The 11,668-nt window shown below is 39.2% G+C and overlaps 1 protein-coding gene across 1 annotated transcript; it reads left to right on the top strand.

Moving 5' to 3' along the window:
- Window positions 1-1,556: 1,556 nt before the first annotated feature.
- ube2z (ubiquitin-conjugating enzyme E2Z) lies at window positions 1,557-10,910 on the top strand. Its single transcript, XM_082530256.1, is given in 8 exon segments — window positions 1,557-2,495; window positions 4,441-4,513; window positions 5,053-5,240; window positions 6,432-6,543; window positions 6,625-6,672; window positions 6,675-6,739; window positions 6,855-6,945; window positions 7,134-10,910. Coding segments are annotated over 8 exon segments (1,212 nt in total). The 5' UTR covers window positions 1,557-2,043; the 3' UTR covers window positions 7,317-10,910.
- The last annotated feature ends 758 nt before the right edge of the window (window positions 10,911-11,668 follow it).

Below are 11,668 nucleotides of genomic sequence, written 5' to 3'. Positions count from 1 at the left end.
TTCCATTAATTTCTGAGGAATTCTACAGTAAATCTGGATGAAACTTGGCACACAGGTACAGTAGGTGTCCCAGATGGGGGATGTGTTGAAAGTTGGACATCAACTACTCAGGATGATTTTTCATGAATTTTTGAAAATTGACATAATTATATTGTATTGGCTGACTGCATTGGATACAAGTACCCTTTAATTTCTGATGAATTCTACAGTAAATCGGGCTGAAACCTGGCACACAGGTACAGTAGGTGTCCCAGAGGGGGGATGTGTTGAAAGTTGTACATCAACTACTCAGGATGATTTTTAATGAATTTTTGAAAATTGACATAATTCTACTGTATTGGCTGACTGCATTGGATACAAGTACCCTTTAATTTCTGAGGAATTCTACAGTAAATCTGGCTGAAACCTGGCACACAGGTACAGTAGGTGTCCTAGAGGAGGGATGTGTTGAAAGTTGGACATCAACTACTCAGGATGATTTTTAATGAATTTTTGAAAATTGACATAATTGTAGTGTATTGGCCGACTGCATTGAATACAAGTACCCTTTAATTTCTGAGGAATTCTACAGTAAATCTGGATGAAACTTGGCACACAGGTACAGTAGGTGTCCTAGAGGAGGGATGTGTTGAAAGTTGGACATCAACTACTCAGGATGATTTTTAATGAATTTTTGAAAATTGACACAATTGTAGTGTATTGGCTGTATTAGCTTGAATAAATGTTTCCATTAATTTCTGAGGAATTCTACAGTAAATCTGGATGAAACTTGGCACACAGGTACAGTAGGTGTCCCAGGGGGGGGATGTGTTGAAAGTTGGACATCAACTACTCAGGATGATTTTTAATGAATTTCTGAAAATTGACATAATTCTATTGTATTGACTGTATTGCATTGAATACAAGTACCCTTTAATTTCTGAGGAATTCTACAGTAAATCTGGATGAAACTTGGCACACAGGTACAGTAGGTGTCCCAGAGGAGGGATGTGTTGAAAGTTGGACCTCAACTATTCAGGATGACTTTTAATGAATTTTTGAAATAAACATAATTGTAGTGCATTGACTGTATTGCACTGAATATGAGTTTACTGTGATTTCTGAGTAATATTACAGTAAATCTGGGTAAAAACTGGCCCAGAGGTAAAGTAGGTGTCCGAGAAGAGGATTGTGTTGAAAGCTTGGCATCAACTTTTAAGAATGATTTTTAATGAATTTTTGAATATGCAACCAGACTGTCACGATGGCTGTTCCATTGTAATTTGTGTGCGCGAGTGCGTGTGACTGTTCACGCGCGTGCGTGTGTGCGCGAGTCTAGGCTTTCAATCAGGATATAAAGCGAAAAGGCGCTACCGTAAAGACTGGTGTAAAAGCGCAAGGAAATTTATGCGGCGGATAGGAGGCGGCTGGCTTGACCGCGGCTCACAAATGACGGCTCACTTTACCGCGGTCAGTTGATTGTGAGGGCACAATAACTTCCCATTGTTTTGGAAGTTTTGAGCTGGGCCTTGCTTAAACGCTAGCTGCAAAAGCTGAAATGATGGTGGGTTGTTGTTGTTGTTTTGTATTATTGTTTTCAGGAATTTTACTTTGAAAACTTTTGCCCGGATGTGCCGTGGCTTTATTATTTCCGTGTTCTTAACTGGTGACAAATACAAGCTCCTAAAGTTGCGATGGTAAAAGACTAGTAGGGATGTGGTTGGTAATAAACCAAATGTTCTGGGGATTTAATGGTTTGAACCAGTATCCAGAGGGCAGTAGTAACCGTAACACTGTGACGTGGCAATTTTGCTGAAGACCGAGCAGTTTTTTGGAGGCCTGGGGGTAAAGCTAACAGTCAAGCTAACGATAAATATCCATTATGTCTTGGGAAGAATTGCCTTGCTTTCTGGCCTCGCCTCTGCCCGGTTTCTTTGCTGTCTGATCTGCGTTGGGCAACAAAGGAAGCAGGTAACTTGAAACTCTACTGTCAATGCTGCGCTGGAGAAAAATATAAATTACTCAACACCAACGGGTTTACTGTAGCTTGTTAGCTTGTGGGCCATGGCGGACAGCTTTGGAGATGAGTCCAGCAGCAGTGCCCTAGGCTTAGACGTTACTACGGGACAGGGGAGCGGAGCCTCACAGCTTCCGATTTTGTCTAACTCTCTGTCGGTGGGAATGTCGGCAACTGGCGGTGTGCACTCCAGCTCCAACCCGACCTCTCCGCCTCTTGCTGTCGCCGCGCAGAGTGGCCTAACAGCTGTGGTGGCCCCTATGTCCGCTGTCACTGCTACCCCGGTCAGTTTTGGGAACACATTGACTCCCGGCTCTTCACCACCAGTCGTGGCCGTGTCTCCCACATTGCATGCCTCCTCGCCTCTCCCCGGTGTTGGGCTAGGGGCGGCAGGAGCGGGCCTCCTATCTCAAATCAATGCCACTTCCTGGGACCCAACTCTTAGCACGGATTGGGACAACGAAAAAGCTTCCCAGCAGTGCATCCTGAGGATAAAGAGGTAATTCTAGGAAACACAGAACTCTGACGGAGGTGGGCATATTTACGTAATCTAGACCTGCAATCGAAAGTGAAATCTTTCCGTAAAGTTTTTAACAGCATCTAAAACGTCACATTTGACGGAGACATTTGAGAAACTAGAGGTCTGTAATAAGAAGCGAGATTTCGTCTGACCCAGGTAACTACAGGGTTAACCTTGGCTCTTCTGTTCACTATCTGTTTTCGGGTTAACTTCGTACCAGAATTTGTCGCCATGGTAATTTATGATGTGAATTTAACCTCCCCCAGAGCAGGTCAAGTTCGAGATTAGAGACCAGCAGGTGTTAAATCGTTGCCTTCTGAGGAATCTGTTATCGAGAAAATTGACCATTCCCTAGAAGGTCACACAGAGGGTCTGAAGTTGTTGTTGTTTTGTTTTAATAGCGTGTAAAGTCTTTGGCTTTCACTGATGAGCATCAGTAATAAATATAGATTCTTAGATACAGCTTTATTCCATGGTTTTATTTTATTTTATTTTTTTATGTTAGAAGCAGAGAGTTTTACAGCAATTTTATTGTTCTAGAAGGATTAATGATCTTAACACTACTTAAACTGCTCTGCTTCAAACCCTTCAACACCCCTGTGTCTGTAGCTGAAAGAATAAAAACTAAAACTTTCTGAAACCACCACATTTTCACTCAGTCTTTTATTTGTGGCATGTTTTGCCGTTTTAAACTAAGCCTGGGTTTTTAAGTGGGACTAGTTCAAAGTTTCAGAGCTCTAATGTGTAGCCATCACCTCAGAAATAAACACCAGCACTGAGAGTGCACTCAGTGATAAATAATTAACTGTAATTTAAAAGTTTATTTATAGGGCTTTGTGTGTTAAATAACCAGATTAATAATTTTCTGCAGCATTAACCATGTGTCTTCTTCGCAGTTGTTGGTTACTGGTATAATTTCAATGCTTTTTATATATTTTTGTTATCACAATTTTATCATCATCTAATAATATTGTTGATTGAATTGGTGGCATTTATAGGGATTGTTTTCTGTGGAATAAGAGTCATATGGCCTTTGAAACTCCTGTTTTAGATAAGATGTTGCCAACACCACCTGGTTTACACAAACATGCAGGGAAAACTTTGGCTTAACTTTGCAAGTTGATAACCTGATTTTTGAGACGGCTTATTGCGATTACCAATCTTACGGTAAACAAATCCAGAAAACTGAGAGATACCCTGGGTATGTTGAAATCCCTTTGAGCAGTATTTTAGACGATAGTGCACTCAGCCTATGTTTAAAGATGTTGCTTTAGTTTGACCCACACATACATGAACACACTTCTTTGATTTTTAACATGTCATTAATTTGTTGCTTAATAAACAAAAAATAAAGTTATTGAGGAATCACTTGACCCAAATTAATGAAATGTACTATTTCACTTAATTTACCTGTTTAAGCAGCTGGATAGCTTGAACATTCTTGTTTCCTTTGAGTCTTTTTCTGGAAATTCTAGTATCATGACAACTCTGGTAAATAATTCCTGTCTAATATATAAATGCAAACAGATTGCCAACATGTTGGTATCAGTCTGAATGAGTCTTTGTTACAAGTCGAGAGGACTCGACTCAGCTGGTTGTATGATGCAGTTTATCGCTGTTAATTGCTGTATTATCAGAAACACACTGCATGTAATTGCCAACTTGACTATGGTAGTTTTTTGGGGTTTTTTTTTAATGACTGCGTTAGTATGTTCGAAAAATTCACATTAGAGCAACTTTAGAGTTCAGTACTGTACTTAAATGTATTTTTTATAATAGATTTCTGAAAATATTAAGATCCTTCACCTCCAGGACATACTGTTTTACTAGTGGATTGCTGGAATGTTTAGGGGCATATTTCTTTGTGGGTTCTCTCTCCAGTTTTCAGTGTTTCACAAACCTCATCTGTTTATTTTGTCTGTAGGGATATCATGTCCATCTACAAGGAACCTCCACCAGGGATGTTCGTGGTCCCTGATCCTCAGGACATGACCAAGGTAAAAGGCAAAGTACAGTCTGAAAGATTTACCAACCTTTGACATCATTAACATGTTAACTTGATAGCCAATCAGATTTCACTAGGCTTCTTATTCCTGGGCTTGATGGAAATCAGGATCAGCACTGGACTTCCTCTGGAGTACTGAAAGCACATTGAGACGACTGTTGTTGTGATTTGGCGCTGTATATAAAAAAATAAAAAATGAAAGAAGTGGTATAGCTGTAAAAAGTGCAAAACAGCGAAGTGAAGAGTCCTTTAAACTGTGACTACCTCAGTGGTGTTTTCCATTCAACTGGAGTTGTACCGGTGCTGACAGCAACCATTTACTAATGGAGAAAAACCTTTAGATCAGAGTCAAAAAAATTGATAATGACTCAGCACGAGTCATTTGTTTTCTAGATTAAATTTCTTTGCTAATTGGTCTGTTCTTTCCTAGCATTCCTCTCTGCCTATAGACATCGTTTTAGACCACCTTATGAATCCCCATCCTGTCTTTCTCTCATCCTTTAATCCCACTCCTGTGCCTCATGACTTCAGATCCATGCCCTGATCACAGGGCCATTTGACACGCCATATGAGGGTGGCTTCTTCCTCTTCCTGTTCCGCTGTCCCCCTGACTATCCAATTCATCCACCACGGGTCAAGCTCATCACCACTGGGCACAACACTGTCCGTTTCAATCCCAACTTCTACCGCAATGGCAAAGTATGCCTCAGCATCCTGGGGTGAGTCATGGTTTCTAACTTTAGTCTCCAAGGGAACTCATGAAGAATTACCATGTTCACTGCATACGTTTCTGTTCATCAGCTGGGCCATAAGCAGCCTATTTAAAAAAAAAAAAAAAAAAAAAAAAGGAAAAAGTCTGGGTCAACATATTCAATTTGCACTCTACATGGGATACAATTTTTTTTTTTTTTTTTTTTTTTTTTAAAGATTGAGGAAAATAAGCAAAAATGCCCAAACAAAAACATTGCCCAATGCAGAGGTTATTTTTAGACCAGCAAGTGATCAGTGAGTAAACTAGCAAAACCTCGAATTAGTTATAGTTAAAACTCGATGTTCAAAGTAATATCTCAGAATGCCTTGTTTTGTCTAACTAGCAACCCAAAATCTAAAAGGAAAAGGAAAAACACTTAAAATACTTATTTGTAGGGATTGTTGTCTGTCGAATACTCGTACATTAGGCATGTGCTAGTCCAATATTATTGGTCAGACACTTGAGACAAAAAGCTGGATATTGTCTGTTTGTGACAGTGGACAAATCCTTGGTCTGAGCCATTAGATCATGGATGGGCAACTCCAGGCCTCGAGGGCCGGTGTCCTGCAGGTTTTAGATCTCACTCTGGGTCAACACACCTGAATCAAATGATTAGTTCATTACCAGGCCTCTAAAGAACTACAAAACATGTTGTGGACGTAATTTAGCCATTTGAATCAGCTGTGTTGGATCAGGGATACAGCTAAAACCTGCAGGACACCGGCCCTCGAGGCCTGGAGTTGCCCACCCCTGCATTAGATGGACTTTTTCTCTTTCTTTTAAAGTGTGACTGAAAACTGAAAAGATCCTACAAAGGAAATGCTTTCTCTCTTCTCCCACTATTGGTCATGCAATTTCACTCTAATTATGTTCACCAGACATGGTGAACATAATTAGAACACTGACCTTTACACATTAATAATAAAAAGAAATAGATCCTCACAGTGAGGAATACATGTTATTAATTTAAAACTAGTCAGATGTCCACGGTTTGTTTGTAAATATATGTTATCAAAAATTTACAACTTTATTTGTGATTCATAATTTTTAGGTCTTAAAATAAGTCATTTTACATCAATGATTTAGATTATTTTTTTTAAATTATGCAAGAACCCATTGTAAGAATGCAACAAACTGTTTCTGTGATCTTTGCGTGTAGGACATGGACAGGGCCGGCATGGAGTCCAGCTCAGAGTATCTCATCTGTGCTCATCTCAATCCAGTCTCTGATGACGGAGAACCCCTATCACAATGAACCTGGCTTTGAACAGGTACAGTCAACAAAGAGATATAGATATATGAGAGTTTTATGTCGCCACCAATCCATCACACCTTGTCATTCTGTTTCACAGGAGCGTCACCCAGGGGACAGTAAGAATTACAATGAGTGCATCCGCCATCTGAAACCATGAGAGTGGCTGTGTGTGACATGCTGGAGGGAAAAGTTCTTTGTCCTGAAGCTTTGTTGTGAGATCCTTATTTTTATTTTTCTTCTTTCTATTTTCCTTTATCACTTGCATTCCATCTTTGTTTTCTAGCTGTTAACTAAATGTATCAAGCGTGTGAATGTGTTTATTTTTAGGAGTGTGATGGAGAAGTCCTTCCTTGAATACTATGATTTCTACGAGGGCGTTTGCAAAGAGAGATTGCATCTGCAGGGGCAGAACATGCAGGTGAGTATTTATTTTTTTTTCTGTTGGATTATTTTTGTCTAATCAAACAGTGCTTTCAGTATAAAATCATTCTTAATGTCAATAATGCAATATCACATGACTTTGTGACAGCACTGTGTGAGCCGGGAAAGTAAAGATTATAAATGGCAATCTTTTCCTCTTCCAAACATGACGTTGCCTTTTTCCAGGACCCATTTGGGGAGAAGCGTGGCCGTTTCGACTACCAGGGCTTGTTGGCTCGTCTCGGCGCAACCCACAGACGACTGCGAGAGAAAAACCTGGCAGAGGATAACCACAATGACAACGACTCGGACTCAGACACCAGCTCTTCAGGGACAGACCCCGACAGTCAGGGCAGCTCACAGCCCTGACTTCTTGGACAGTGCTAGACTTGTAGCCGAAAACTAAAGACAAGAGAACTGTTTTTTTGTGTATCTTTGTTTCTTTTGCTGCATCGGAGCAACATCACGGAAGACGATGTGAGTCTTTCTTGGGAATACGATTGGAATCGAGTATCTATTGTATAAATAATACAGAAAACTAAAGAAGAGGTGGTTCCTTTTTGCTGAAAATAATTAAAAAAAAAAAAAAACAGCAATCTGCAAGCCAAGTGCTGGAAAGCTTGACCTGCAGCTTTGGATTTGTGCTACTTGTAGCTAGCCAGTTACCATTTTGATCTGCGACTCTAAAAGCTCAATTTGACATTCTGGATACTTGTGAAAAGAAAAGGTTATAGTGACGGCTTGAACCTTCTATGATGTTCCACTTTGATCCCCAAGCACAAACATGTTTTCTATCTTTTCCACACCAATGAAATACTGTCTGTTAGGGACCTGTGAAGAGGAGGCCTGAAGCTTGGAGCTGGTTTAAGCAAAATCAAAGGACCTTATCCTGGGAATGTCAGGATGATTGGCCTGATTTGGTTGAAGCAGGGTAAGATCAAAGAAGGTGCTCCCCGTCTTTGATTTCAAGAGGGAAGGCAAAGTTATCCTGTGTAACGCGGAAGATGGAGAAAGTGACTGCAGTGGATTTGTGAGTCAGTGCCTTGTCTCCTCTAAGTGTAAAGCCATGCCAGACCTCTTCCAGACTTAACATCAATTGTTTCTTCAGTCAGGCCACAAAAAAAAAAATAAAATAAAATAAAATAAAAATTCAGCAGCTCTGGATTTCTACAATATTTCTTGTGTATTAGCCTCTACAAAAAGTTCTGTTTAGCTTTCAGCTCTAATTGTCCTGTTGAACTGGTGCTTAGAGAAGGAGACATTTTAATTTCATTAACATCATTATGCCTTTTTGTTATTTTTCTTTGCTGTAATCAGACATCAGACTAACAATACCTTAAAATATGTACGATGCATTATTTGTAATCCTAGCTGGGGTTTGGTTTTTTTTGTTTTTAATCAGTCAATTTTTCAAACCAAATTGTCTCACACTTTCACTAGATTAACTTTAATTCAGGGAAATTAATGGAAGGAATACAAAACTCTGTTCTTGTATGGACAGTGAATTAACCCAACCAGTTTGTTCTTCTCAGGCTTTTTCTATGCTTTGGTAGTTGTTTCTCCATTATCCAACCCTTGAAGGTAGCTGTCGCAGTGAACTAATATTCATTTGTTATTTCAGGTTTCTGCTTTTCACCAATAAATGACAGTCACGGCACCATTGGAGTTACACAATCACAAGGTACTAAAGTGACAGGTGTTGCTGCTTATGCTCTGAACTCAACGAGAGGGTTTTCTCTTGGGGAAACAAAGGGGCACAGAGAGAGGAGGAAAATGCTTGGTTGACATGCTGAGATTTTTCCTTCTGTCTTTATACAATACTCATATTTGCACTGAAAGAAATGTGTGTGTGGTGGCGGAAAAGCCTTCATTTCAGGACATCATTAGGTCAATGTAATGATGCTTCAGATGAGCACCTTCATCCTGGTAAACAGTTTATTGGTGTTTTTCTGTAGGCCATGTTTGTATCAGGACTTAGACCCACATTACAACTTGGCAAGAAAACAAACTATTGTAACATTAACGATACCCAGTTGTTTTTCACTTCAATGACTGCAGCTTGTAATAGCTTCAGTTTAACTCTTTAAGATCTGCTCTGAAGAAGAGGAATGATATTGATATCCTTTGTCATTGTGCCTGCTGCATATAAGTTGATGGCACTAAAAAAAATAAAATGCGATTTTTGAAAGTTCTTTGAGTTGAATGAGAAGGTGCATTGTGCTCTTAAGCTGTCCCATGAGTAAACTTGTGAAGTTGTTTTTCTGACTGTGGTAAATGTGTACTTTTACATCAACACGATTGCTACAAAGATGCTGTTTCATTTCATTGCTCAAATTCTTACCAAAACCTTTCCTTTGATAGCCATTTCCATTGTTCAATAAAGCAATATTTGCTTTAATCAAGTTTTTTTTTTTTTTTCTTTTTCCCAACGATACTGACCATTTTTGTCACTGTGGAGGCAGCAACTACTGGTTAAAATGTAATGTTATAGTTAAATTCCAATGTTAGGGTGAAATTCACATGCAATACATGAACATGCATTAATGTGTCAAATACAACACATCCACAAGAATTAAAAATCACTTACACTTAAGCCACCTGCAGCTTAGCTTAACGGAAAAGTTGCAAGTCACACTTTCTTCGAGTGGAGATGTAATGACTAAAAGGTTATCGGCACTTCTGTAACTAAAAAAACTGTGTTTTCTAATTTAATTGCTACATAAACCTACATAAAATGTAGGTGGAACTATTTGTCACAATCAAGCTGCAGCCTTCAGGTTTTAAAAATGAACACAACTTGGAGCTGTGGCAAAGTGCTGGATTCTGTAGAAGCATGAAGTTAAGGGCATCTCTGAGGCATCACCTCTGCTAATGCTAGTCACTGGAGGCCTTGAGGCGACTTTTGTTGTGATTTGGCACTATATAAATAAAATTGAATTGAATTGGAACTTTCCCCTGCATTTGTCTTTTAGGGCTTGAAATTTATCTGACAAATAATATCACCTGCTTTGTGGGACAGGCCATCCAAGAAGTGGGTATTTGAAATTCTAGTATTTTCTTTAAAACTTTGTTTTCTCGGGCTCTTATTTGGTACTAATAAGCATTGCACTTGCACAGGTTATGGATGCAGCTTGCTAAGCAGCTTGCTAGCTTTAATAATCTTATGCCCAAAACCAGTGGGTACCATCAGGGCAGCTGTGTCCACCTTTTATATGCAATGTATTCCCAACTGCATCTTACTGTCTGAGCAACTAAAATGTTGTGATTGGAATCCCCAAACCAGACTGCATTTGTACATTTTCATCATACAGAATGGTGGTAGGTAGGATATTTAGCTTGTAATCATAAGGAAGAAAAAACAAGTTCACCCATTAAGAGAATATCTAACTTTCATAAAATCCATTCATGATTTATCTGGGCATTAATAGCTCTGAGTATACTGGATATGATATTGGGACAGAGCTATGCTACATGTTTCCTAGCTTGTGCTAAGCTAACAGACATTCATGATCGAGTCTCATCATCAAGGAGAAAGAAAATCATATGGCCATTCTCTCATATTCATCTCTCTAGACTAAAACATTATAGTGTTTTGACTATCTTCTGCCTTCCATTGTCCTACAGAGTTTGTGTTTAATTGCAGTGTTGATGGAGTCAGTTTCTGCCCTCAGCTTTGTGTCAGACTCTTGTTTGATTGCCATAATGGCATTTCTAACATAGGGCATTCCTTTTTGTTATCGAATGGTTATGAGAAGCTGCTTCTAGCAAAGTTTTGTGATTGCCAAAATGTTCAATTCAACATGCCCTGAAAGGAACAACAGGGATTATATCCTTGTTTGCTTGTGCTGTGCTTAAAGTGTTTTTTGTGGTTCAAAAATGCCTGGATTCACAACAGGTCTTGAGCATGGTGATATTGTGCAGAAGTGTTGGAAAAGCATAGAATAAAGTGCTGTTCAGTCCTGATGCATATGACTGGTCTTTTTTGTTGTTGTTCCCTAAATTTGGTTTTATTTTATTGTTTTAATGAATGTGGTTAGATGTGAACTCCCTGTTTTCTTACATAACTCGAGTTTGGACTCCAACACCATCTTTTTTGTCAAGGAAAAACCAAATCACAGAAGTTCGTAAAAGTAAAGGATCTCCATAATGTCTTAGTTCATTCAAAGGTAGAACTATCCACTGAAAACACCTGTGTTTACTCGATTTTTTAACTTATTCTTTGCATATAGCCATAGATGTCCTGTGCAGGAAAGAATATTCAGGTATGATGATGTTTTGTGTGAATAAAATAATGTTACCAGTCACTTTGCAATATTTCCTAACCTGTAAAAGGTAAAAAACATTTACAACATAAATATTGATGTGATGAATTCATACAAATGAAACTTCCAGAGCATCAAGGCTTGCAATCTCACAGAAACTGCCTTTTTTAAGGAATGTTCTTAGCAAATTACACCTATGAACTGATTTGCAGGTCTTGGGTAGCTCAGATGTTAGAACATCAGGTTGAATCTGAGGGTCCAGGATTAAAGTCTTTTGCAATGACTGTAGAAAACATGGGTGCCCAACATTTTTTATCACCCATTGGTTTCTGGCTGTACAGGTCACAAACTTTGCCTCCTCCATGTTAGCACATGTAACAAGAACTATAACGGTGTGTTCACACCAAACGCGATAGACGCGACCAAAACGCGCCAGATGCCCCTAGCTTGACGCGTGCA

This window comes from Aulonocara stuartgranti (genome assembly GCF_965226115.1).
Source record: "Aulonocara stuartgranti genome assembly, chromosome: 4".
Classification (NCBI taxonomy): domain Eukaryota; kingdom Metazoa; phylum Chordata; class Actinopteri; order Cichliformes; family Cichlidae; genus Aulonocara; species Aulonocara stuartgranti.
Note: the sequence above shows the minus strand (reverse complement) of the source record. Positions and strands in the feature narration are given on the sequence as shown.